The sequence below is a fragment of the Cervus elaphus genome, chromosome 22, assembly GCF_910594005.1.
Source record: "Cervus elaphus chromosome 22, mCerEla1.1, whole genome shotgun sequence".
Classification (NCBI taxonomy): domain Eukaryota; kingdom Metazoa; phylum Chordata; class Mammalia; order Artiodactyla; family Cervidae; genus Cervus; species Cervus elaphus.
In genome coordinates, this window is record NC_057836.1 from 5,798,416 (window position 1) to 5,825,473 (window position 27,058).

Below are 27,058 nucleotides of genomic sequence, written 5' to 3' on the forward strand. Positions count from 1 at the left end.
GATCCATCGCTGGGAGTGCTCGGAGCCAGTGGACGATGCCCCCTCACGTCTTCACAGCACCAAGCTCGGCGAACCGACGCACGCTCAGCCAGTGCCCTGCCGCCGTCATGCTCTCTTACCCAAGAACACAAGCCCGGTTCATAAAAATTCACGACAGGCCCCTCTTTTCTCAAAGACGTCACACTGTGAGGTTCTCAAGTCGCTTTGCCCTTCAGGTTAGCCCGCTTTTCGATTTTGGTGTCAGTGGATCTTCCAGAAAACCCTTCGGGATGCCACGTTTCCCGGACTTTCAACCTCCTGGTTTATACCGAACCCTGATAAGATTCACAAATAGGAGTCGTGCTCATCAAAGGGACTAGAATTTCACGTTTGCTTCTTAAATTTAAGCGAATCGATTTTGTTTAAAGTGGCCTGAGTACACTTTAAAAAATTCAGAAGGGTCCTTTCTCAAGCCTGTATTTTCCAGGCCTTGCTCTTTTGGGGCCTAAGTCTTAAGTTGAAGATTCAGGGTCAGAGCAGCATCAGTAAATCAGCCACAGAGGCACGGCTGGCTGTTCTGAGATGTGAGCTGAGAGGCTCAGGAGCAAAGCCGGCTGGGTCACCCAGGGCTCTTCCCACTGTGCCGGCCTGGCTGAGGGGCAGAGGGCTCTGTGGCCGTCCGCGGGCCATGGCCCCACCCTCGTGGGGCGCCCGTCTTGCGTCCAGACCGGGGCCCAGGCGCTGTGTCGCCTGCCATGGGTTCTGCTGGGCAGCTGGCCTGATCCCAGCCCCGAATCCTAACTAACTCTGTGCACAGACTTACTCTGCAAGGGAGGTGATTATTGCCTGGAAACCAGTCCAAGAAAGGCTCAACGCCTCAATTCTCTAAAAATATGTATCTACAAAAAAGTTCTGATTTTTTTTTTATACCTTCATTTGCTTCCCTTTTTGAAGGATTAAGTGGAATGTAATAGTCGTGATGAGGAGTAACCAGTTTGTAACATGGGACTGAATTCAGAGTACACCTGTGCAGGAATCCAGGCTGTTGCTTCTCTCGAGACGCACCCTGGACAGTTTGCGTGGCTCATTTGTGTCAGCTTCTTGGCGGCACATTGGCCAACTCAAAACTGGGGGCCAGCGGGGGAAGAGATGGTGACCCACGCGGCTTCAGCATCCCTGCCTTCCCCACCCCAATATTCTCTCAGCTTTTCCTCTCCTGATTTCTGACTTTTCTGTTGCTATGGATAATTTTTTCCTCAGGCACACCTAAGGAACCTATTTGTGGGTATGTATCCACAAAGGAGAAGGCAAAAGAAGAGGGTGGCAGAGGATGAACTGGTTAGATAGCATCACCGATTCAATGGGCATGAACTTGAGCAAACTCCAGGAGATAGCGGAGGACAGGGAAACCTGATGAGCTGGGGTTATAAAGAGTCGGACACAACTTTGCAACTGAACAACTGGAACAGTCCACAAATACATACCGCAGGTGGTAGATAATTACCAGCAAAAATTTTGAGTTTGGAGTTTCTGGCTTCTTCTTTTCCCCAACTAAGAACCTCACAGCCAAGCTGGAGTCAGATAGGCACAGTGTTCAGTGCGGTAGAAAGAGCTTTTGGAGACCTGGGTGAGCTGAGGTTATAGAGTAGACTCCATGCCCCGTAGGTCCAGAGCGAGACTGTTCATTCTCAAAGATGTCCACACGTTTTTATTCCCTTACCAATAATTTCTGTTAAGTCTGGGAAGGATTTTCCTGAAAGACTGAATCAGAAACTTGAACACATTCCCAAGGAAATCAGCCCTCAAACTCAAGCAGGAGCTACAGCTAGACCTTGTCCCTGTGTCCCTGTGAGGGACAGCTGACCAGCCCGGAATCCGCATGGGCGGACAAGGTCTCCTTCCTGTAAAGTGGGATGACAGTTACCCGCCTCCCTTGTCGAGAAGAATGAACGGGAGATGGCACATGAAGGCAGCACAGGTCCTGCCTTGCCAAATGATGCACACAAATGATGGCTGCATTTCTTCACAACAAAGAACCTGACAGCAGACAAGGGGTCCCTGGACCCCTGCCCCCTCAGCGCTCACCGACATGACCCAGGCTCTTCGCCGTCCTTGGTCCCACTCCTGCTTCAGGGCCTTGGTGCCAGCCAATCCCTGGGCCCAGAGAGGTCTGCTGGGGGCTAAATCCCAGCTGAGTCCTTCAGCTGCCATCTCTGCTCAAGTGTTGCCTTCCCAGTGAGGCCCGCCTGCACCCACTCCTGGGGGTTGCAGCCTACCCCACTGTGGACATTCCCAGTCCTGCTCACCAGTGCTCAGCCATCCCACTGACCCATTGTGCAGGGCACTGGTATCTTCTGTTTATTGTTGGCCTTGCCCCAGCTGGAATGTAAATTCTGCTAGGGCGGCCACTCTGACACCTAGAGCAGTACCTGGCACTTGACAGACACTCATCGAGGCATCATCGGGGAGAATGGAGGTGTATTTCCCACGTCTCTGTTATCACTGTCTTTTTAAATGCTTCACTCTGTTTTAAAAGTACTCATTCTAGTAAAAAACCAAGGTTGTAATTTCTCTAACATAGTTTTTCTTATAATAATAATAATAAAATGATCATGATGATTTTTTTTTCCAGAGTACCTTTCAATGTATGTATTACACCAAGGCTGCAAAGCATCTTCAAGATTAGCTGGTAGATGAGTCATCAGATCATCACATTAGAATGATCACGGAGCTCTTGCTCCAAAGAAATTATTGGTTTTCCCTGCTGGAGTGTGTGTGTCTCAAATGTATTCTCTTTCAGGGATAAGCTTAAGGACCACGATCAAGATATCAGCAAAGCACTCGCCAAACTAGATAAATCCAAAACGGGCTACATATCCTTGTGCAGGCTGCAGAAGCTGCTGCAAGAATGTGGCTGTTCTCTGAAGGAAGAGGAGCTGACTGATCTTCTAAACAGGTTTCCTTTGAGCAAGTTAACTGTGGTTCTCACAGCACTGAAAATCAGGCTGGTCATGTCGCTTTCATGAATTTTTCCTTCTCTGTCCACTCAAACAGCCTTTCGGCATTGAAGTAATCCCCATGCCACCAAAAATTGAGTTTCAACCTGTGTTCAGAAGTAAAACTATAATGTTGTACTCCCAGAACATTTATAAGCCAATGTGACTCAATTAAAAAAAAAAAAAAGAATGAGCCCTCTAATAATCCTCTGGTCAGGCTACGTTCTAATGGGTTTGAGTCAACCCAAAGCAAAATGAAAGCAACTTGACAAATACATAATTTTCCTGCACGTGTGTCCAGCAGCACAGTCATCATTTTTTCACGTTGTTTTTGTTTCACCCACGTTATTCATACTTTTGGGCAGGAGTCAAGTCATCCTGCAAGGCTTATGAAAAACAGTAGCCCTCTGCCCTGATGTCCCCCACCCCCACCTTCTCCTCCCTAGAGTCAATAACTTCCAGTGCTTTAAACACCTGTTTTTGGTACTTAAGTTGATAGTCGTAAATGACAAACTTAAACAGCAACTTACTGATTTTTCGCTTTTAAGGCAGTGTCTGTCGGCTTCCTATCAGGAAGATGTGGGTTTAACTCTTTTTCACCCATCGCATAATCACCAACCCCCTCACCCCCCCCAGCCTCCCCCACCCCATGGAAACCCACACAAATTTACCTCCATGGGCTCCCCATGTTGCCACGTCACAGTTTCCTGTGGTTCAGTGTTCAGGGTTTATATTACTGTGATGAAATGATCACTTTTCTTTTCCTGTGTAGCATTTTGTTTTCCCTGGAGTTAATCATTATTTTTTTCTATTTGCTTAGTTTCTTTGTACTTCTTATCATTAATTAAACCCCAGTTCATTCCCATTTGTGAAATCCCTTTCCAGTGTGTTCAGACACCTCAGCCAATCTGTCAGCTTCATCTTCTCGGATGTCCCTTTTCATGTTCCTCAACTCTCAGAAATTTTCTTGATTTGTTTCATTAATGAGTTCCTCTCCTGTTTGTTTCTTTCTGAGCCTCCTACTGTTATTGACTAGTGAGCCACTTAAAGTGTCTCCCAGTATTTTAAATCTTTCCTGTCCTCCATCTCTTTTTCTTTTTGCTCCACCTTCTGGGAGATTTTCTCAGTTTTAGTTTGCAAGCCTTCTTTTGAGATTTTTATCCCTGCTAATCATACTTTTCATATTTTTAATTACCAGCACATGTTTTTAATTCTCAGAATATTCCTTTTCTATAGCATCCTGTTCTTGTTTCATGGATATACTAGTTCATTCCTCTGAAACTATTAACAATAGATTTTTTAAAGTTTTCTTCACTTGAGAAATGTTGCTTCTCTCCTCAGTGTTGCTTTTTCCTTCCATCTTCCATGTTAGACACTTTCCTCAAAAATATGCCCCCAATAAGGGTGAGATACTAAGAAGCAGATTAAAAGTTCTGCACAGATAGGTAGAGCTAGTCAGCTTTGGTTTGAACTACTTTGGCAGGGTAATCTGGCAGGTAGTTTCCTTGGAAGACTCCCAGTGTCAGAATCTTTAAAACTTTTCTTTTGGACTCGTCAGATTTCCCAGGGACTAAGGTTGCCAGGTAAGACATAAAATGCTATGTTAAATGTAAATTTCAGATGAACAGGTTTTATTTTGTTTTCGTTTTTAGTGTATGTTCCATGCAATATTTGGTATATATTTATACTAAAGTTATTTTTGTTAATCTGAAACCCAGCTTGCGGGGCCCCTCCCTCAGGCTCTCTGACTTAGCCTGGGCCCTGAGAATCTGCATTCCTAACAAGGTCCTGGGTGATGCTGACGCTGCTGGATCAGAGCACCCTGAGAACCACTGTTTGACACCTTTTAAAAACTTCTCCTTCTGTCATTTTAGGAGGAAGAGAGCTAGTTATGTGCTTTTGGGCCACTTTAACTGCAAGCCTTATCCTCTTGTAATTTTGAATCAAAATAATTCATTTGACTGCCCCTCGTCAAACTGCTTCCACTTGCAGTTTCTAACCTGCCACGTTCCATAGGTGTGCAGGCTGGCAGTTCTATGACTGAGCACCTGGATCTCACGTTCCTCTCTTTGTGAGGTGAGGGTATTAGCATTCCCTCTCTTCCCCCTAAAAATTGTGAGCAGTTGCTCCAGAATTTGCAGCCCAAGTGAATAACTAGCCTAAGTCCCAGGTCAAGTAACACGTCACTACTTCTTGGGAGGTGCAGGCGCCTTATTACAGAGTAAGTATTCCCAAGTCCTATCTCCTGTTCCTTATAATAGGGGTCCTTAAACCCAGAGCCACAGACTGGTACTGGTCCACAGCCTGGTAGGAACCGGAGCGCACAGCAGGAGTTGAGTGGTGGGCGAGCTAGCAAAGCTTCACCTGCCACTCCCCAACACTCACATCACCTCCTGAATCATCCCCACCTCCATCATCAATGGAAAAATTGTTTTCCACGAAACTGGCCCCTGGTGCTAAAAAGGTTAGGGACCTCTGCCTTGTAACATTGCTCTTATTCACCTCACTTGTCCATTTGCTATAATCACCCAATACATTGTTCTTGTAACATTGAGCAAACAATGGGTTATTAGACCAACTAAGAATAAGAAACATAAAAGATATTATTATTTTTAAAATATTTATTTATTTATCTGGCTGTTCCGGGTCCTCGTTTTGGTACTTGGGATCTTCTATCTTCATTTCAACATGTTGGATCTTCAGTTGCTGCATGTGGGATCTAGTTCCCCGAGTAGGGGTTGAACCTGGGCCCCTGGCATTGGGAGCATGAAGTCTTAGCCACTGGACAGCCTGGAAGTCCCTCAAAGATATCATTTTACCTTCATTTATTCCTTCTCCCATCCTCTTTCTTCCTTTAGGTAGATCCATGTTTCTGGCTCTTTGATTTTCTTTCTCTCAGAAGAATGTGTTTTAGCATTTTTGAAGGCCAGGGTGATTGTTTGTCAGAGAAGGTATTTATTTCTCCTTCACTTTTGGAAGGTAAGTTTCACTGAATATAGAATTCTAGGTTGGTGATTTATTTTTCTTTCAACATTTTAAATATTTCAGTCCACTATCTTCTTACTTGCATGATTTCTGATGAAAAACCCCATGTAATTCTTATCTTTGTTCCTCTATAGATAAAATTTCCACCCTCTCTGGCTTCTGTAAAGATCTTCTCTTTGTCTTTGATTTTCTACTATTGCCCAAGTTACTACTTACGTATTCCTACTAGCTTACAGCTCCAGAGGTCTTTGTTCCAGGAAAGCAGACCATGTCTGTAGTTCTCTGTGTTCACCCATCTCTCCAGATTTGGAGGTTTTGTTTTGCCCTGTGACCTCAATTTTCTGATGGGACCAAGGAAGACCATTGGTTTTCAGTTTGTTCTGCTTCCTTCTATCTTAAGGATGAGAGCGACCCTTCCAAGTTCTTAGGCGTAGAGCCCCCCACCCTCTTTCTGTCACTTTTTCTCTCCATGTCCCACCTTTTGTCAGCTACAATATTTTTTTTGCAAAAGCTAGTTAACTTTTGCGTGGCCTACAGCCACAACCAGGTCCTCTTCTGCTTGATTCATAGGTTGATTATAAAACTCAAATGCCATTAAACAGCGTTTCATAATTATGACTGTGTACATATTCATAATTCATAGTATTCAATGTCCAAGAAATGAATGAAAATTAGCTTTTTTCTCAGCGGCTCTACCCCTGGGCCTCCGTGTCCACCTCATCGTAGGCAAACCTAGGGACACTGTGCATCTTTCTTAAGTCATTTGGGGAAAGGCTGTAAATGAATATGTACAGAGTCATAGTTATGAAATGCTGTAGACTCTGCTGTAAACTACTTCCTAGAACAGTCACCCTACAATAGGGTGATTTCTTTAACCATCGCTGTTTTCTGAAGTGGGGTTCAGTGTTTTCTGAAGTTCGACATTGTCAGCCTTCAGCTCTCCCCAGCATCTGCCCTAACTTCCGGTTCTCTCCAATTTCCCCTGGGTTCCCTCTGCCCTAGAGCCTGGCTCCTTACCTCCTGTTCCAGATCACCACCAAGAGCCTCCTAGACTGTCCAGGGTTGGAGCCCCTGTTGCTTACGCCCACATCTTTTCATTTCTAAATTTGCATTCTTACTTTGCTGGAGTATTTCCTGGAGTAATTTCCTAAGAAAAGGGGGGGACAGGAAAACAATTTTCTCAGCTCTTTGTCTGAAAATGTTTTTTGTTTTCCTCTGCGCAGATTGTTAGCTTGCTGGAACATAGACTCCTAGAGAGCAGGTCATTTTCCCTTAAAATTTTAAAGGCTAGTGCTCTATTGTCTGTCTGTATGTGTATGTACATGTGTATGTATACATGTATGTATATGCATGTACATGTAAGTGTATGAGTGTGGATGTGTGTGTGTGTGTGTGTGTGTAGAGAAAAGAAGGACCATTTCATCCTCAAGTGCCTGTATCCTCTCTTCTTCTTTAAATAGGGTCTCCTCTCACTGAATCTATTTCTAGCTGAACATGAATTCAAATGCATTCAGTGAATAAATCACAAAAAATAGCACCAGATAAATAATCCACTAAATGATTACAAGAGACTCTTGTTAAAATGTAGTTAGGCCTGATACTTTCGTAAACAACACAAGGGCTGTGGAATTTCTGTAGTCCACCTGTCAATGGGGTGATCAACTTTTTTACGAGTTGAAACCTTAATAAGGATCCATCGCTCAGTTGCTTGTTTCTTCTCAAAGACCTCTTGATGATAAACATCTCTGTTATTTATAATTATATGTAGATTATTCTTTTCTAGATCCAAAATAGACTTTTCTAAATAATACTGAGATTAGCATATGCATTTGATTTTATTACTAAATTTTAATACCAAGTTGGCAATTTACCCTGCCGATGAAATGGAGCTGATTATCCTCTTCCTCGGCGTCTCGGCCGCGCGAGCCAGCGACGCGGGGCCCGTGGAAAGCAGCTCTGCAGCTGTGGTTGGAGAAACGGCTCTTGGCTCCTTCTCTTTAGAAGCCGCTATTCCAGTCACTGGAAACTTTCCTCTCCACTTCCTGGCGTTCCGAGCTGTTCTTTGACACACGCTCCAGCCTGCAAAAGAACATGTAGGGGTTAAGATGCCAGTGATCCCCAGGGAATCTGTTACAGAAACGGAAACTTTGAGTGCCATCAAGCTGTGTTTTGCATTATTTTACATCTTTAATAAATAAGCTCTATAGTCTCATGAAACTTGGATTTGCTCTCTCAGAGTCTTCTTTTAGAATTAAAGATATTTTTTCTGCATGTTGGAGTGGAGCGCAGGAGCCTCTTTTTCTACGTGGATGTCCTTGTTGAGACACACACACAGATGGAATTTCTTTTTAAAATATTTTTATTTACTGATTTATCTGCCGCGTCGAGTCTTAGTTGGGTCACGTGAGCTCTTTTGTTGTGGTACTCGGATTCTCCAGTTGTGACGTGTGGCCTTAGTTGCCCTGCAGCACGTGGGATCTTTGTTCCCCAACCAGGGACCGAACCTGCATCTCCTGCCTTGTAAGGTGGATTCTTAACCACTGGACCACCAGGGAATTGCTATTTGAGAAAATACTAAGCTGTGTAGGTTTTTTAAAAAAAAAAAAAAGATGTTTTGGGTGCTCTCAGCTTGACAACATAGTTTCAACCACTCTTTGATGAAGAATTTAACATCTATTTTACTCAGCCCCTCTTTTCCTTGTCAGTTGCTCTGACATACTTCCCCGATTTCAGAGCCCCTGCCGTTTCTCTGGACCATTTCTCAGTGAGGGCCCTGGCCAGCTAAGGCCTCGAGGAACACAGCCCCGGCCCCCACCGCCCAAGTCCTGCCTCCATCCCAGCTCTGCCATCACTGTCAGACGCATCTCCCCAGATCACGTCTCCGCACACATCACGTTCATGCTGAGGCTCCTGCATCTGCCCCACCACAGGGCCGGATTCCTTAAGCCAGTCCCCCACCCCCACCCCATGCTCTTCAACCCCATGAGCCCGACTGTCCAGCCTTCAAGACTCAAGAGCTTCAGGGCGGCGTGGGCTGCGGCCCCACCAGCAGCAGTGGCCCCGAAGCCCTTCCCTGAGTCCTCGTGTAATGGCATAGCTGACCCACGTGCATGCACCTACAAGCCAGAAGAGGGCGTCTCACCTTTAGTCACGTCCTCCCCACTGCTTTATTCCCAGCGGGTGTTTGTTGACTGAGTAAGTGATGGCGTTTCTAACTAATATATTATTTTCTTTCTTTGGGGACAAGTTGGGGAATTGGCTGGCACAATAACTCCATCAATTACCTTGACTTCTTGCGAGCGGTGGAGAGCAGCAAGCCGGCAAGACCTCAGCCCCAGGAGAAAGAGGAGAGCATGCCGATTAATTTTGCAGCCCTCAATCCAGAGGAGGTTCTGAAGAACATCCAGGAGGTTGTTGCCGCCTCCAATCTGGCTTTGTCAACGGTACGACAGACCACACACGCCTTTACTGTGGGAACTGAAGTTCTGGCACCATGCCAGTTCCTGGAAACCACCTCTCAAGCCAGCCCCTCCTCCTGGGCCCCTCCACCTCCCTCCACTCTCCTGGGGCATCAGAACTCAATGGTGGGTCGGGATCAGACTGTTCATGTGAGCACGTGTGTGTGTCCATTTCTGCTCTGTGCAAAGCTACCATGATCACACCCAGCATGTGTTGTGTGAGGCCGAAGCACTCGCCGCCAGCAGAGGCAGGATCTGCTGTGAGGGCAGGACTTTCTGGGCAAAGAGGGCAGAGGATGGAGGCCTGAGGTGAGAGTGGGCTCCTGGGCCCATGGGGGTGGGCGATGCCATCTCAAGGCAGCCTTGAAGAGGCTACCCAGGGCAGGGCTGTGGCCAAAGACTCACTGTGACCAGGAGCCCCAGAAGTGTGAGAAGGGAGTCCCCCTGGTACGCTGACATTGAGGCTGACATTTCTTGACCCCGTGGGGTATGTCAAGACCTGGCCTACATGGGGATAGTGCCGTGGGGGGCGTCCTCGGAAGACAGTGCGTGGGCCATGCTCCTGGCGAGGAACTGGTCCCCCTCGAGGGTCCCCACGTGAGCTGCCCCCTGCAGCAGGTGTGGGAGGAGGCAGTGCCGTGTGCAGAGGGCAGGCCTTGCCGCCTAATGAGATGGTGAATCCAGAGCCACCCATGCGATGCCGGGCACACGGTCCAGACAGCACAGTGAGAGCAGGGCTGCCTCCATGTCTGCGATACACAGACCCACAGACCCGCCCAAACACCCAGGCCTGGGCTGTCTAACCCCCTCGGCACCAAAGGCAAGCTGGGCTCCTGGGTCCAAGCGTCCGGGGTCAGGGGGAGAGACGAGAGGCCAGGGGCAGCCCAACCAGCCTGTGACTGTTCTGGAATGCCAGCGAGCGTGGCCTTCCTCCCAGACAGCAGAGATGGTCTGCATGTAGGAGTTCACGATGAGGATCTGACACTTTTGGGCCTTTTTTTTTTTTTAATAACTATCTAAAGATCACAGATTAGTATGACCTCGCTGTGGGTCAGCTGGAATCCCGTCTATATACCCTGTCGACACCAGGTTGCCCTGGCCCAGGGGTCACCTCGTGAGCATTGCAAACTCAATGTGCACAGGGGGCCAGGAATAAAGAAGTGATGCAGGGGTTGGGGGTGGCCGCAGCAGGCTGGGGGCACAGCCCTGTCCAGAGGGCAGCTTCTGCTCAGCACCCCCGCCGACCACCCACTGCTGAGCCGAGAGATGGTCCCAGTTCAGCTAGATCTTTGCATTTTTCATGAGCAGCTATGAAATCTCCTGATTTCTAAATGTCAGCACGTGTTTCAGATCTGTCAGAGGCACCGTGCAAGCCAGATAAGTCCACGTGCAGGGCGGCCCTGCCCTCTCCCAGCTCAGGGTGGCTCCACGCCACCCCTGTCGGGGTGGTTCTCAAACAGGTCCATGGAAGCTGCGGGAGGAGCCCCAGTTCTCACTCCCGAGAAACACTCCTTAGGAGGCAAGGTTTCAAGCAGGAGAGTAAGATTCTCTGGCCACGAGACTGCAGGTGGCCTGAGTGGGGAGGGTGGCCTTTGTGGCAGGGAGGGAAGGAAGGAATGATGTATCTGAGGAGAGGGGTCAGCAAGGGGACAGAGACACATGCGGCATCTCCTCAGGTCACGGGGGACCCATCTCGATGCAGCCTCTTATTTCTGAAATGACGCAGCAGCACGTTGTATATCTGTGCAGAGTCTATAGCTCCCTACGCCTTTGCATGTCTGAGCCTCCCTGCCCCCAGCCTGTGGCTTGTCAGGCTGGACTGACACACGAGGAAGCCACCAGCCCCCGGGGAAGTGCGGGTCCCGTGGCCACACTGAGCCAGACCCTAGCTCACCCCTGAGGTCCACGGAGCCTTGCGGCTCCACGGGGCCTTCTAACGCCCTCGGGACAGGATGCTCAGTCAGCGCCCTTCATCTGGAGGGTCATTCCCCTTAACAACCTGCTGAGATCCACTATGCGAGGTACCTGGGACAGGTGTGTCTTCAGGCCTGCCGTAGTAGAACTTAGACCAACCCGAGTTCTGAAGTCGCGGCTTTTATACTGAAGACGTTCAGCGCAGAGAGGTTGAGGGCTTACCGTGGGTAACACAGCCAAGGTTCAAAGTCGACCTCCCGGCCGTGGCGCCAGAGGCTTCCCACCGTCGCTGGCTGTGTCGTATCCCCACAGGCAAAGGCAAGCTCACAGCCAGACAGCAATTTGAGGTTAATTTGGTGACACGCATAACACCACCCCCTGGACCGATGGGGGTGCCTAGTTAGTCCTGAGTGACAATTAACCACAAGGGAATTTGGGTTTCGGTCTGCAAGCACGTTCAATTCTCACTTAAGAAACTAAGATCTTGACCTGCGCCTTGATATAGGTTTTCTAGCGCAAGAAAAACGAATGATTTTGTTTCAACAGATGGGGGAAACGTGCTTCCTTTTTATAGCAAATGTTTGCACTTTGGTGTGACTGCTGTTCCGTTGGGTTGACACTCTTCCCCAGCTCCTCCAGCACAGATGTCGGTGGTGGGGTGTCCCTGGGAAGGAAGGCCGTGCGGGCTCTGGCCAAGGGGAGGCAAAGGACAGCAGCCTCAGGGTTCAAGCCCTAGGGTGGGGATGGGAGGGGTGGTCCCCTGTCTGCTCCTCCTGGCCATACTTCTGGCGTTAGACTCCTATCACGAGACCCCTGCTCTACATCCCAGTGCAGTGGAATTTCATCTGAGCCTCTAGTTATGAATGATTCCTTCAGGAGCTCGAGTTTAATGATGAAGAGACCTCAGGCAGGTTCCTTCACTGCTCGGCTTGAGACCAGTGAGGGTGGGGCTCCTCTTTCACTCCTCTTCCTCTTCATATCCAGGTTGGAGGGTAGAAAGTGAGTTTCCCCAACAACACATTGGCTCCTATACCAGACGCCCCTTCTACCTGTGTCTCAGTCCTGGTGCAATTATTTAGTAATTTAGAATCTACAGGGAACTCCCATTCACTTGATTTCATTTGCATTCCGAAAAGCAATACTTAAGAAAAATATTTTTGAAATATTTATTTGATTGTAATATCTGCTTTTTTTTTTATTGTAGGCATTTTATGCATTGGATAAAGAGGACACTGGGTTTGTAAAGGCTTCGGATTTTGGACAGGTTCTTAAGGATTTCTGTTACAAACTAACAGATAACCAGTATCATTATTTTTTGAGAAAACTCAGACTTCATCTCACCCCCTACATAAATTGGAAATATTTTCTCCAGAACTTCGGCAATTACGTTGAGGAGGTAAGAGTGTCTGCAGCACATAAGCATTTCTCTTTGGAAAAGGGCTAAAATTAGTCTTGGCAAAATAGATAATTGATTAAAACCGTGTCACATAAATCGGCAACCGCCTGAGTTAATTAGCTTATTATAAATGAAAAGTTGATATTGATTCTACGTCGAGTGTCAGAAGGTACATATGTATCCTTTACTTCATTGAAATGTTATTTTATTTTACTGATTTTTGAAGAAGTTTAGGAGAGGCTTCAAAGTTCTGGGAGTCATAGGTCCCTGAAGATGATCTAGTGTCCAGAGAAGTCAGGCCCTGAGGGAGTCAGGACCCACTTAGGAGACCCTTGTTGGGGACCCACTGTGTTCCAGGCCCTGGGCCATGCAGCAGCCAAACCTCGGGTAGGGGTCAACCTGGTTGTGGCGGGGTCCTGGGGGAAGTCTGAGAGGGCTTCCTGGAGGAGGGTGGGTGGCTGACCACAGGGCTCTCGTTGCTTCCTGGGACCACTTCTCTGGCTGCATGAACTGTCCCTCCTTAGGCTGTTTCCTGCATCTCTAACTGTAAATGCACCAACATCAGTAGTGACAATCACAGGCTACTTTCAGTGAACTTGGATTTCTTTGGTCACCATTCTGTGCTGAGTGAGAGGGTGCCATGGTCCCTGCCTTCATGGAAGGGGAGACAAAAACAAATATGAAAAGTACAAAAATAATGCAGCAGCTAAATCGCAACAGGCTTGTGATGGAATGCATTTAACTGCAACCCCCCCCCACCCCCCCGCCACCAGCTACACACACACACACACATACACACACACACACCATCATAGCTGGATTCTCCTTGCCTGGAGAATTCCATGGACAGAGGGGCCTGGCAGGCTATAGTCCATCGAATCACAAAGAGTCGGACACGACTGTAGAGACTTAACACACAGGCACACGTAGCTGGACGCTTGGGTCATTTCTGACTGCACACATTTGTATACAATCAACGTCTGAGTCCATAAATCCTCAGTCACTAACGTGGGATAAACTCTTGAAAGTGAGATTACCAGAGCAAACAGTATGAGCATTTTAAGGCCCGAGGCTCGATACAGTGATCATGAGAGCGGCAGACTCTGTGGGCGCGGCGCTGCTCTTAGCCCTTTACACGGGCGAACTGGTGCAATTCTTCTGCCATCACTAAGCGGCACGTGGTAGCAATATCCCATTTCATAGACGAGAACACTGGGTGCAGACATCAATTCATTGTCCACAGTCACCCCGGAGGTGGGTGGCAGAGCTGGTTAGTGACCCCGGAAGCCTGGCTCCCGACTCCAGGCTTCTAAATGCTGTGCCAGCTCCTCTGGGGACTGTGAATATTTTCGTCTTTGCCATTTAGATGGTCATTCCTAACAAAATGTACTATTGTGTTGCCTGTTTTAAACGTTACATCAAATTCTGTCTTCAGAGCTCTAGTTTTTCTTGCTGTACTATCACGAATTTAAGATTTATCCCTGTCGTTCCATGGGCTTCAGTTCACTCACTGAAGCTGCTGTAGAGCTAGCCAGTGAAGTGGGAAGTGGATCCATTCCGTTGAATGGGCAAACCCCGTTCGGTTGTCCTCCTGCTCACGGCGGGCCGGTGGTTTGCGGTTTTCTCTGTAGCAAGCAGAGCCCAGTCGGGCTTCTGTGGCCGTGTCCTTCGCACACTCAGGGTCACTCTACGTGGACCGACTGGGTCGGGGAGGGGGAGGGAAGGCACAGGTTCAGCTCCACTGACACCCCCACGGTGGCTGCGGCAATCGGCGTGTACTCTGGCCGGCCCTGCAGGAGAGCTCCCCACGCGCCATATCCTGGAGCCCTTGGCATTATCGAGATTTCATTTCTGCTGACACTTTCGAAGTTATCAGCCACCCAGGCTCCCTCCTCTGGGAACTGCCTGGAAGGGCCCCGCTTCTTTGCTGGGTGGTCGTTGTGAACATCTCCTCCTGATCCATGACTGGTCTTTTCTCTTTGTTTATGGTGATGCTCCCTATTTTTATGTGACTTACACCTGTTTGCTGATTTTAAAAGAAACACCTGTTGAGAAAATTTTGGAAAATACAAGTGTAAAAAAAAAAGAAAGAAAACAGTCATTTAACCCCATGATGATGGTGCAACAGGAACAAGCTCCATCCTGCTGAATGAGGCCTTCTGAGCTCCAGGCCCACCCGGCACATCCCTCACCTGGGATGAGGGAGGGGATGGGTGGAGCAGGTGGGCTCCGGAAGTCAGGTACCACCCGCCTGCTTCCTCAGCAGGGTGGACGCCAGGCAATTCAGCTTCCAAGCTGGTCTTCTTCCCAGGGCCCACGGGCTGCTCTGGAGAGCTTATTGGTCTATTTCTAGTGCATTCCCCCCCCCCCCCCCCCCCCGCCAACAATTCTTCTACTGTGGTGAAATACATACACTTTAAGTGTCACCATCTTATCCTTTTCTAAGCACACAGCCCTGTGGCTTTACGTCCACTCATGTTGCTGTGTAACCACTGCCAGAACTCTCTTGATCTTGCTAAACCAAGCCTCTGCCCCCATTAAACACTTAACTCCCTACCCCTCTCCCCCAGGCTCTGGCAAACACCGTCCTGCTTTCTCTGTGAACCTGACAACTTTGGGTGCCTCGGATGAGTGAAATCATACAGTATTTGTCCTTTCGTGACTGGCTTAGTTCACTAAGCATAATGCCTTCAGCGTTCATCCTTTTTGTAGCACATGTCAGAGCGCCCTTCCTTGTTAAGTATCATAATATCCGTTGTATGGATAGACTGTATTTTGCTTATCCGTTCACCTATCAGCCCACACTTGGGTTGCTTCCACATTTTAGCTCCTGTGGATAATGCTGCCGTGAACCTGAACGTGCAGATCGAATGCATGTTTTTACACAGTGGCGGTAACGCTGTAGATGTAATCACATATCTTGCTTTTTTTCCCCTTAACATTGCATGTCACTTCAGGTTCTTCCAAACGTAAGTTAAATGTCTATATAACATTCCATCAACTCTTAATTTTTAGGTATTTAGGGTTTTTTCCCCCAGTTTTTTAGATTGTAATATACTTTGCGGTGAACACTTTGTATGTCTATGTCCACATTTTGGATTTTTTCTCCTAAAGAAAGAAACCGAGAAATAAAATAACTGGATTCAAAGGATAGGAATACTTTTATTGATCTTGAAAGCAGCCCTATTTAAAGAAAATATTTTTTTTTTTCCTGTGAGGTTGCATTCTATGAAATTGCCATCTTTAGAGCCCTAAATGATTGACTATTGACAATTTTATATGGTTTAAGCTAATAGTGGTAGTAGAAGCTGTTTGTATCTATTTACATGATTTGGAGCGCAGCAATCTTTGTGATGGAGAAAATTAAAGTCACCCCTGGGGATAAAGTGTTAGCAGTTTGGAATGAAAGTGTTAATCACTCAGTCCTGACTCTTTGCAACCCCATGGACTCTAGCCTGCCAGGCTTCTCTGTCCTTGGGATTCTCCAGGCAAGGATACTGGAGTGGGCCGCCATCCAGGGATTTGTCCTTTCCGACCCAGGGATTGAACCTGGGCCTCCTGCATTGCAGGCCATCTGAGCCACCAGGGAAGCCCAGTGTGATGGTATATTTCCCTCTAGTCTTCTTCCCGATACAGATAGCCTCTGGCAGCGGGGTCAAGGACAGGGAGCATGCGCTGCTGAAATGGGGGGTTGTTGGGGATTTTCCTCAACTCTGAAAAGACTCTTTTTTTAAACATTTATTATTTGTATCAAAGTAGTATATGGCCATACAGGAAAAAAAATGGAATTGTTGCAAAAGATTTCAGAGCAGAGACCACTTGATCCAGGGTTCACCCCAGTCCCATGCCACAAAGCAGTCCCTGTGACCCCTGCTGCACCTCTCTAGCTGCACCTCCCTGTCCCTCAGCTCCTTGTTCCCCCATTTCTTAACCACAACCCCCGCCCCTGCCGCCAAACTTTGACCGGTTCCCACCCCAGCCACCCAGCCTCTCCTCTGGGCCCGAGCACGTCCCTCCCGGAGCTGCCTCTTCCCCTCCCGTGACATCGCTGGCATTTCCGCGTCAGCAGTGTGTCTCTAAAGCGCGGATCTCGTGGGATGTGCCCCGTCCCACCCACCTTGTCCATCAGCCAGGGCTTTCTGTGGGCCACCCTATATCCTAGCAAGAGAGACAGACGAGCAATGAGAACATGTATCAGATGTCAGAATCTGATCTGTGCTGTGGGATCAGATAAGGCTGGGCAGAGGAAGGCCCGGTGAGAAGGGGACGTCTGAGCTGAGACCCTGCGGAGGGGAGGGAGGGAGGGAGGCACGTAACCTCTCGTGGAGGGGGCCGCCCTGGAGAGCCCAGCTGGCTCAAGATTTGGCGGCTGCCTGGGCTGGGGCGAGGGGCAGGGCAGAGGGGGTTAGTAGCAGGGGCCCTGGGAGCGATGGGGCGGGCGGCATCGTCGCACTCTGAACCGCATGGAGACCCAGAGCAGGTTTGGGGAGAGGAGTGCCATGGCCATGAGGGTCTCAAGGAGAAGACGCGGGGGTGGGGGCCAGCAGGGAGGCCGGCGTGCCCTGGGGAGGGGGGGGGCGTGCTGGCGGGGCCCCTTTGGCAAATGGAAGGCGAGAGACTGAGTCAGGAGCAGCCCTTTGACGGGAGGGGGCAGGGGGACAGGTGTCCTGGCCATCGGTCTCACCGACGCCCCATCACGGGACTCGTGGCGGCTTCCAGGTCTCCAGTTGCTACAGCGTCTCCTTGCCAAGCACACGTGAGCACGTGCCCAAACCCTTCCCGCGGCCCCCCGCCGGCCACGCGGAGTCCTCGTGAGCTCCGTCCAGAGGTCGCACTGTCAGCAGCGGAGGAGGCCCGTCCCTGCTCACGGGTCCCTCTGAGCACCTCTGCCGGCTCTGGAGTCCCCGAACCCAAAGGGTGGCGAGTGGGGTGTTTGCAGAGCCTCTAGTATTGCCCCCTGCTCCCCCCACGCTCGCCTACCTGACCTCATCTCGGAGTCCCCTGCGCCTCCGGAAGCACCTTGCCGAACAGTCTTAAGAGGAGGCTTTAGAACTAATTGTGACGCAAGTGACGGCAGGAAGTGTGCTTCGAGGCAGAAGGGGCCTGGGGGCTGCAGGGGCCGCAGCAGGGACGCCGGCACCCCCCCCCCTCCCCCCCCCCGCCATGGCCCACTGCTCAGCCCTCCTGCTCTCCCCGTCTGCGTGCACCAGGCGCTTGGGATGAAATGGGGAGCGGGTGTGGAGATGGAGGTGCCTTTACCAGAAGAGCAAGCTGAGGCTGGGACTGCTGACCTGAAGGACATGGGGCCCGGGGCCACCACGGATGTTCAGGGCACGTCCGTCTGCTGATGGGGGACGGGCAGGGGCAGACCACCGGGGCCCCGCACCCCCTTGCTCCAGAATTCGGGCCCCAGACCCTGGAGACTTCTCAGCAGGGACGTGGGTCGGCTCCCATGAGGGTAGACTGGGACGGCGAGGCAGCTGTGGACGAGCCGGGATCCCCGCCCCTACCTGGGGGCAATTTCGGAAGTCTAATCGCGGGCTGATGAGCCTTCTTGACAGAAGGAAAAGAAGTTAACTAACAACAGGAACAGTTAATGCATCCTCCCCGAGCTCATTAAATACGACACCAGCCATCCCTTCCTCTAGGGGATGCACGGGCGGCAAGTAATTAAAAGGAGATTACAGAAATGTAATTAAGGCAGTCGGGACCTCTCCTCGCAGAGGAAGTTCGCCGTGAATAATCCCCGGCTGAACTGAATCCGCTCTTGGAGAAGGGACAGCTGGAAAGGTAGGGGCGGCGTCGCGAGAGGCCTTGCGGGAGCTGGAAGCACCCGGAGCGTAAAGACGGCGACGTCACCCATCTCTTAGATTGGGTGCCAGATGCCCCCCCAGACCTGTATAGATCCATCTCCTGTGTCCATCACACACTGCAGGGGAAAGCCCTTCAGCTCCCATCACACCAGATGCTGCGGTACTTCCAGATCCCAGGGTGCAGCTGAACCCTGGCGTTTCGGCTCCCCGCTGCCCCATGACTCACCCCTGAAGCGCTCCTCAAAGTGTGGGCGGGGGCACGGCCAGTACAGATCCACCATCCTAGCATCGGCTCTGCGCATGGGCCCTGCGTCCCCCTTGGGGACCCCGCACCACCACCCAGCCAGGAGCCCGCCAGCTGCTGACCACCGAGGCAGGCACCGGTCAGCTTTGCCAGTTGGGAGCATCAGGCCAGAGTCAGCATGAGAAGCACTTGCCCAGGTGGCACCAAAGAGGAGCAAGGAGCTATTATGAACACCAGAATGCTCCCAGGGCCTCGGTTGCAAATTAAAGAAAGAGAAAACAGGATAAGCCGTGGAAGTCAGCCCCAACACCTTTATCGCAAGATTCTCACAAGCCGGGTGAAGATGTCACCTGAGTGTCTGCCCTCAGCAAATGCCTCTTGTTCACTTCTGGGAAAAACATTTCACTTTCAAAAAGCTGCACGCGAGCTATGTAGAGTATCACCTTGTTTTTAGAAAATCATTTCTGTTTAACGTTTAAGTCTTAAAGTGAAATTTCAGTATCCTCTGTGAATATAAAATAATCCTCTGTCTGCTCAGAGCAGACAGAATTTTTAAAAGACACAGTAGGAACCCATATAAAATCTTTCTACTTTATTACCATGGAAATAATGGAATTTTTAACAAAGCTCATCCTTATTCAATGCAGAGTAATTATTTTGCCACATTTTAGCTAACTGAGACCCAATGAGATCAGTCCTTACCTGGTGTTTATAATATATCACCTCTAAAGTTATCCAGTGAGAGGTTAAGCAACTTGGAGATGATTTTTTTTTCCAAGGGAGAATTTAAGATTGTAGTTTTCAACCAAAGAAGAGACCGTAACCCACATCAAAATGGTTGTAATCTTTCATGAGCATCATGTTTATATTAGTTGCCAACCGTGTTACTTTGATTTATTTTTCTTTTTATTGTAAATATAATGGTGTCCATGTATTTTTAATGAATATTGTAAAGAATGGGGACATTTCCTTTTCAGGAAAAGGCCCGAAGATTATTGGAAATAAATTAAAGAAATTATTAAGATATGCCATTCCAGTTATTTACTCTTTCCCCTGATGCCAAAAAAAAATCCAAGCGCTCTAGATCTAATTTGGGGGATTTTTGAATGTTTCCCCTAAATTTCACTCACTTTCCACTAGTACCTGCTGTTATTGTTGTCCTGGGGACGGTTAACGACACGGCAGCTTGGGAGGGGTAACGCAGGTCACTTGGACACTTGGGGTGGCCTTGTGACCGTGCAGGGTGCGGGGCTCTGGGCCACCGTGCCTGAGCGAGAGGAAAACAAACGTAGCCAGCCGCCTGGATTGAGATGACACCGTCACACCAGAGGAGCAGTCAGGGGCCACCCTGCTCGGGTCGCCTGGCCACCCGTCAGCGTGACGCACTGTCCTTCTCATGAGGTTAAATCCATGCGCGCACGCTAAGTTGCTTCAGTCGTATCTGACTCTGTGACCCCATCGACTGGGCTCCTCTCTCCATGGGATTCTCTTAGGCGAAAACACTGGAATGGGTTGCCACGCCCTCCTCAGGGGATCTTCCAACCCAGACATCGAACCCGAGTCTCTTTCTTCTCCTGCATTGGTAGGCGGTTTCTTTACCACTAGCACCACCTGGGAAAAACCCAGTCCTCCCAAACCCGAGTGGTTGAAGCACCCCACAGCCCAGGGCCCCACCTAGATCTGAGCTTCCAGTTGGAAGGAGGAGCAGTCACCCCACCCCCGCCTTCATCAGCTTCCAGGAGGGGTGGGCAGTCGGGGGACTGGGCACCTGCTGCTCTCGCAGCTGCCAGGTGGGCCCCGGCTGGAAGCAGGACGGGCTCGCCCGCCAAAGCAAACTCAGCCTGGTCTCCACGCGTCTTGCAGAAAAGCGAAGGGGCCGTGCCAGGCTTGCAGTCACCTGAGCCCGCACACCGCCAGCAGGGCCGGCCTCAGCCCGTCTCCAGCGGGCCCGGGGCAGCGCCGCCAGCGCCTCACGAGCATTCCCCTGGTATCCGGGCTGGCGTTCCCTCCTGATTGCTACCCTGGGCGGGACGCTTTCTGCCTGTTCAAGTAAGCAGACAGTGGTATAGCCTGCCCCAGAGACTCTCACTCATTTCGTCCCTCCAGGGATTTGTGATCCAATTCAACCGCCGTGTTTGGATCAGTTAAACACCAGCATTGAGCTGTACTACTGATCCTACAAGGTCGTGACCATATCAGGAAGCCAGGAGTCAATCCAGGAAGTCATTGTCCCAAGCAGGCCTTGCAGAGCAAATCCAGGATGGCACTCATGTCTTAATTGTTTCCGTGTACCTGCGTGTCTGGCTTGGAGGGGAGCTGCTTGGGTTCTGGCTTTACCTGCCCCATTCAACTGGGAGCTTCTTACCTCCCCACATTTAGCAAATGTGAACGACGATGTGCCAGGCCCTGGGCCAGCCCTGGGGTCCAGGCTGGTGGGATGACAGGTGAGCACGTGCGCACCTCCCCAGGGGTGAGGACTGCTCCGGCAGAAATGGCCCCGACCATTCATGAAGGAACTGGAAAGCTCCACCTCTTGGCCTTCACTGAGGCCTGAATGTGAATGGTCCCTGACGAGAGACTGGGAGGAAGAAGCACGTCACCTCCCTGGTGATTCTGCCCGGCCAGTTCCTGCATCTTCTTGCCACCCACAGTCAGATACCAACACCCAAACAGAGGCTGATACGCACTGGGCATGTGCTGTGAGCCCAGCCCTGTTCCAGGCACTTTACCTGAATTAACTCAGCTCATCCTCATAAGAACCCTTTTCAGTTCAGTTCAGTTCAGTCGCTCAGTCCTGTCCAACTCTGTGTGACCCCATGGACTGCAGCATGCCAGGCCTCCCTGTCCATCACCAACTCCCGGAGTTGACTCAAACTCTTGTCCATTGTGTCGGTGATGCCATCCAACCATCTCACCCTCTGTCGTCCCCTTCTCCTCCTGCCTTCATCTTTCCCAGCATCAGGGTCTTTTCAAATGAGTCAGCTCTTTGCATCAGGTGGCCAAAGTAGTGGAGTTTCAGCTTCAACATCAGTCCTTCCAATGAATATTCAGGATTTATTTCCTTTAGGATGGACTGGTGGGATCTCCTTGCAGTCCAAGAGACTCTCAAGAGTCTTGTCCAACACCACAGAGGGGGAAACAGGAACAGAGAGGTTTCAGCCTGTATTCCCAGTCACACAGCTAGAAGCACCAGAGCCGGGATTAGAAACCCAACCAGCACCAGACCCTGCTCTCAGCTTCCTGCTGTCAGTCTGAGTGTCTGAGTGTCCACCGTACAGGATTGCTGTTCTGGTTAAGTGAGTTAATGCGGAAGGAGCTCTGCATGGTCCTGAACATAGCGAACACCAAATGTCTGCATTATTATTAATTTTCATTCTATCCTCCTTCATTGAGTGCCTGGTTAGTGTACAATGTTCAGTAATGATGTGATTATGTGGTGTGTAATTTATTTGGGTGGAAGAATTCATTTTCATAGTTTCATAAATGACTTCAGCCATGCGTTTACTGAATCATTGAAGGGTTGCAGGGGTAGCTTAAGTGTTCCCTGTGTTTCTCTGCATTTTATGGCAATTTCATACTACCAAAGGGTCTGTGGGTTGGGTGTTGGCAGCGGTGGCGGGTGGATCCTCTGAGAATGTCGAGCTGTATGGGGGAAGTGAGCCCAGAGAGCCGGAGCGGGAGGCCCTCAGTCCGCGTGGTCAGGGCAGAGGAGGCAGAAAGGGCTCTCTGATGAGCTCGCAGTGCGTCCGGATGTCGGGAGATGGGCTTCCCAGGTTCAGGATCAGTGTGTGCAGAGGCCCAAGATGGGAAACCCACACTTTGGGAACAGCTGGAGTGTGGGTTTGGGGCCGGGGTGGGGAGAAGGAGAGGGAGGGGGATGCGAGGCGGGGACAGAGGGTCCGGGAGGGAGGCCGCGGGGCAGGGCTCTGGGGTGGGTCTCCCCTGTGCTTGCCTCCACAGGCATCCCGAAGCATCAGCTTCTCCAGGCTGGGGCTGGCTCAGCTGTTCAGGTCCCCATGCCCGGGACAGAGCCCGGCCCGCAGCAGGCCCTCAGGCTGTGTTGATGCCTCTCTCAGTAGGCTCTGTACTCGTGCGTGTGGTGGGGGCTGGGGTCACGGGAGGAGGGGAGAGCAAGGCTCTGAAGTCAGGCCGTCTTGAATTCCGTTATCAGTTCACAGGGGAGCAGTCCCGATCATGATCTCTTCAGGGAGAAGCCCCACTTACTTGTCTAGAAACAGGGAGGACACAGCTGCCCCCGAGGGCAATGAGAGGCTCAGAGAGGCTTCTGCAATGCTGCAGCTCAGAGCCTGGGTAAAGGAGCCCAGCGAAGGGTGGGCCCCAGGACCGGGTCTCAGTAAGTCTTGGTTCACTTGGCTTGAAGCTTGGCTTGAGTGTAGCCCTTCCAAAGGAAAAGGAAGCTGAAATCTCCAGATCTGCATCTGTTCATCGCCCAGAAAGAACCCCTGCTCGGTCAGAGACCCCAGGGTGGGCAGCGTCACGCCCCCAGGAAACCCGGGTGGTACCTGCAGTTCTGGCCTATCTCCCTCACTTCTGCTCGCAGCATACTGAACCACCAAGGCTGATCCGTCCACCACTAAGGCCTCCAGACCTCCCAATACCCAAGCGTCCACCCTTGGCCCCGTGCGCGGGGGTCTCTGGGAGATGCCAAAGTTGGTTCCTTGATCCAGCGGGAGGCGTCTGTATCAGCACGTTTGCACGCAGAGCTTTCACTTTATTTTCATCTAGATTTTTTAAATGTTTTATCTTTTTTTTGACAGGCAGTTTTGCTGCTGTTGTTATTTTTAGCATTCATTAATCCACTGTAAATACAAATGAAGATACAGTACAATTAATTTCTTTGCTAATCAAAATATTTGATCAAATGAAGCAATTTTTCAATTCTTAGAAGTAATTACACTGTTCTTTAAAAGGAAGTGGAAGAATTCTTTACCGAGTATTTCTAATTAGGAGTTTTTGCTACCTGCTGTGTCCTTATTCTGTATGAAGTTTCAGGATTTTTTTTTTCCCTTCCTCTAAGGAATCATGGGGGGAAAACTGTTTGTCTCCCTAAGTATTCAGAACAAAACTTAGTAGAAGAATCATGCAGTCTGATTAGCTTGATTATATCCTTCCTAAGAGTTAAATCAATATACCAGCGTGTTTCTAACCTGAGGGCTGAAGCTGACCTTGTTAAATCATGTTGTCCCGGCCAGGTAACAGCCGTGGACACCCAGAGGACGAGGGACATCAAGGCTTCTTGCTTGGTGACTATCGTCAAGGAGCAATGAGACCCAAAAGGCCACCTTCTCTTCTGTGTCCTCTGAGCTCAGTACCTTTTATTTCTCACTAACCGGAAATTCAGACCTGAATCAGTCAGCTGTCACTGTGTAACAAAGAACCCCAGAACCTCCAGGACTGTAAGCACTTGTTTAGCTTTTGCATGTGGGCTGGCTGACCTGGGCTCAGCTCTGGTGGCCTCCCTGGAATGTCTCTGCTCCCTGGACAGAGACAGAGTCTGCTTCCGGACCAGAGTGAAGCAGGTGAGCTCCTCCTCTTAAGACAGCACCACAGACGCAGGAGGGCTTGCTGATCACGCAAAGGCTTTTTAATGCTTGGATCCCATTGTCCTTGCTGACATTCCCTTGGCCAAAGTAGTCACGTGGCTGAATGCAAAGCTGTGGGATCGGGAAATACTCTTGGCTCTTCGGTGGGAGGAAACCCAGGGCCACATGGCAAAGGCTGTGGAGATGGGAGCTGAGGAAGCAGGCCTTGAGTGACCTTGCCTCCAGGAAACAGATACACCTGCATGTCTCCGTCTCCAGCTCCACTGGGTCGCTTGACACTTCACCCCCCTCCCCTGCCGTGTTCTCTCTTCCCTGTTGTCTGGAGAAGTTGCTCAGGATACTGTGTCATGGAAAATTGATTTTATAAGTCAGCCAAGACGTGGCTGGACATAATTTATTGACAGGGTACTAGAAGGCTCTTTTCTAAAATCACTCCCTTAATAGAGCTATTGAAATGAGAGTACAATGAAACTGAACATGAGCTAACAGAATTCCTGGGTCAGTGAGCCCTCCAGAGCACACCCTGCCCTGTGTTACTGATTCTCGCCCTTGGCTAACTTTCCCCAGCTTTAAACTGGGGGACACAGGCTTCTCCCTTGGGGTTTCCCCATGCATGCATGGTCAGTTGCTAAGTCATGTCCACCTCTTTTGCAACCCCATGAATTGCAACCAGCCAGGTTCCTCTGTCCGTGGGATTTCCCAGGCAAGACTACTGGAGTGGGTGGCCATGCCCTCCTCCAGGGGATCTTCCTTTCCCAGGGATAAAACCCAGAGCCCCCAAACTCAAATATGAGTTCCCTACAGCAGAGCCAGGGCTAATTCCCGAATCAGTGGGGTGCTCCCTGTTTGTCCCCTGTCTCCTGGGGTGATAGTCGCGGGGAGTTCCTTCCAACTGGTGTGGTTGTCATGACGCTACAGATGGAGAACCTTGGCCCAGAGAAATGTGCCTGCACAAGGTCCAGCTAGAATATGGGAGAGCAGGGCTGTAGCCTGGCCATCCCAAATCTGAGCGCACGGCAGGCCCAAAGCCACTGGTTAGGAGCCCAGGTTCTTCCCCGCCTCGGGGTGCATGACCACATCTAGATCAGGCTTCCAACCCCGGCAGGCTGGTTAACCTGCAGGCAGGAGCAGGCGCCACATGCCTCTCCCTTCTGATGACTTGTGATGGAGACCGTGGGAGCCAGGAGTCAGGACTCGAACCCAGGTCCGCCCCACCTCTTGACTCAGGCCAAAATGTCTCCTAAAAAAGCAGCAAGAAGGCCGCCCGTGTTGGCCAGCCATCGGGTGAAGCACCGCAGGAGATCTGAGATCTTGAGATCTGAGGCTGCCCTTGGAGACGGTTAGGGTTTTATCCCCGCGGGGAAAGGGAGGCGGAGGGTGTGCGTCTCGCCCGAGGCCACCAGACAGAGCAGCACGGAGCTCTGTTCAGCCCCGGCCGGCGCTGAAGCCCTCGGTTGATCGCGAGCTGGCCTTGCTGTCCACCGGGGCCCCTCCGCTGGACCGGCCCAGCCCCTGACCCCCTTCGGCTTGATCTGAGTTGGCCGAAACTTGGGTTCCTGGTGTGGCTTCCCTGGCGGTGCTCCGGAGGCGTGTGCGACCATCCCTTCTTCCTGTTCCGTGTCAGACACTGAGTGAGCAGGTGTGGCCTGAGCCCCAGGGGGACAGGACCTGGTCTGGGGGGTCCCTGCACTGAGCCTGCAAGTTTCCCTCAATGGTCACCCAGCACTGTGTGCGCTTGGAGACACCCCGGTCTAAGCAGAAGGCGGCATCAGAGATGTTGGGGCTGTGGGGGGAGGGGACGGGCTCTGAGCTGGGGCCGAAGAGGTGGCTCTGGGAATTCAGCACAGGCCTCCCTCTGACCCCCCAGTCCAGGCCACCTCGCTCTGACCCCCCAGTCCAGGCTGCCTCCCTCTGACCCCCAATCCAGCCCACCTCGCTCTGACCCCCCAGTCCAGGCCGCCTCCCTTTGACCCCCCAGTCCAGGCCGCCTCCCTCTGACCCCCCAATCCAGGCCACCTCGCTCTGACCCCCCAGTCCAGGCCGCCTCCCTTTGACCCCCCCGTCCAGGCCACCTCCCTCTGACCCCCCAATCCAGGCTGCCTCCTACTGATCCCGCACTAGTTGGAGTTGCGTCTTGGGTGAGTCCAAGCAGTAGCAGAATTGAGAACTACTGGATTTCACTGTAAAGCTTGGTTTTTTACTAAATGAGATATGTGGCTACATTTGAGTCCAAGAAAAGCTCCATAGAAGCGAGGCGTTATTAGTCGGTTCTTTGATGATTGTATGCTTCATATACTGGGGCATTGTTCCTTGTATTGTGCTACTGCTGCTGGGAAATCACAACTGGGACCGGGAATTTTCTTCTTGGCACAGGTGGTCTATATTTCTCTATGATATCAAGAGGGACCACTGTTTAGTAAAACAAGGTTCTATACGAATACCCTTAAAAAAATGAGAGAGGATTCCTTCCAAACATGGAAATCATCCTCTAACTGGGTCAGACCCGTAGTGCATAAGATTCCACTATTTTTTTTTTTTTTTCATTTGTAAAGTCACTGGAAGAGCCTTGCGAGCATCCAGTTGTCAGATGACGGGCTGCAGTCCAGATAGTCGTGGGGACGGAAGTGGGCGCCCGACGCCCCGTCCCTTTCCCGAGCTCTGTCCTGCAGCTGCGATCCCTATCCTGAGGAGGCCTTTTATGTAAAGCGT

At 50.5% G+C, this 27,058-nt stretch overlaps 1 protein-coding gene across 1 annotated transcript in view; it reads left to right on the forward strand.

The window, feature by feature from the left end:
- Positions 1-27,058, forward strand: part of EFCAB6 (EF-hand calcium binding domain 6) — a 248,362-nt gene that overhangs the window by 195,490 nt on the left and 25,814 nt on the right. Inside the window, exons 24-26 of the mRNA XM_043882452.1 lie at positions 2,780-2,935; positions 9,208-9,403; positions 12,537-12,728. Of these exons, the coding sequence (XP_043738387.1) occupies positions 2,780-2,935; positions 9,208-9,403; positions 12,537-12,728 (544 nt within the window). The remainder of the gene's footprint in view (positions 1-2,779; positions 2,936-9,207; positions 9,404-12,536; positions 12,729-27,058) is intronic.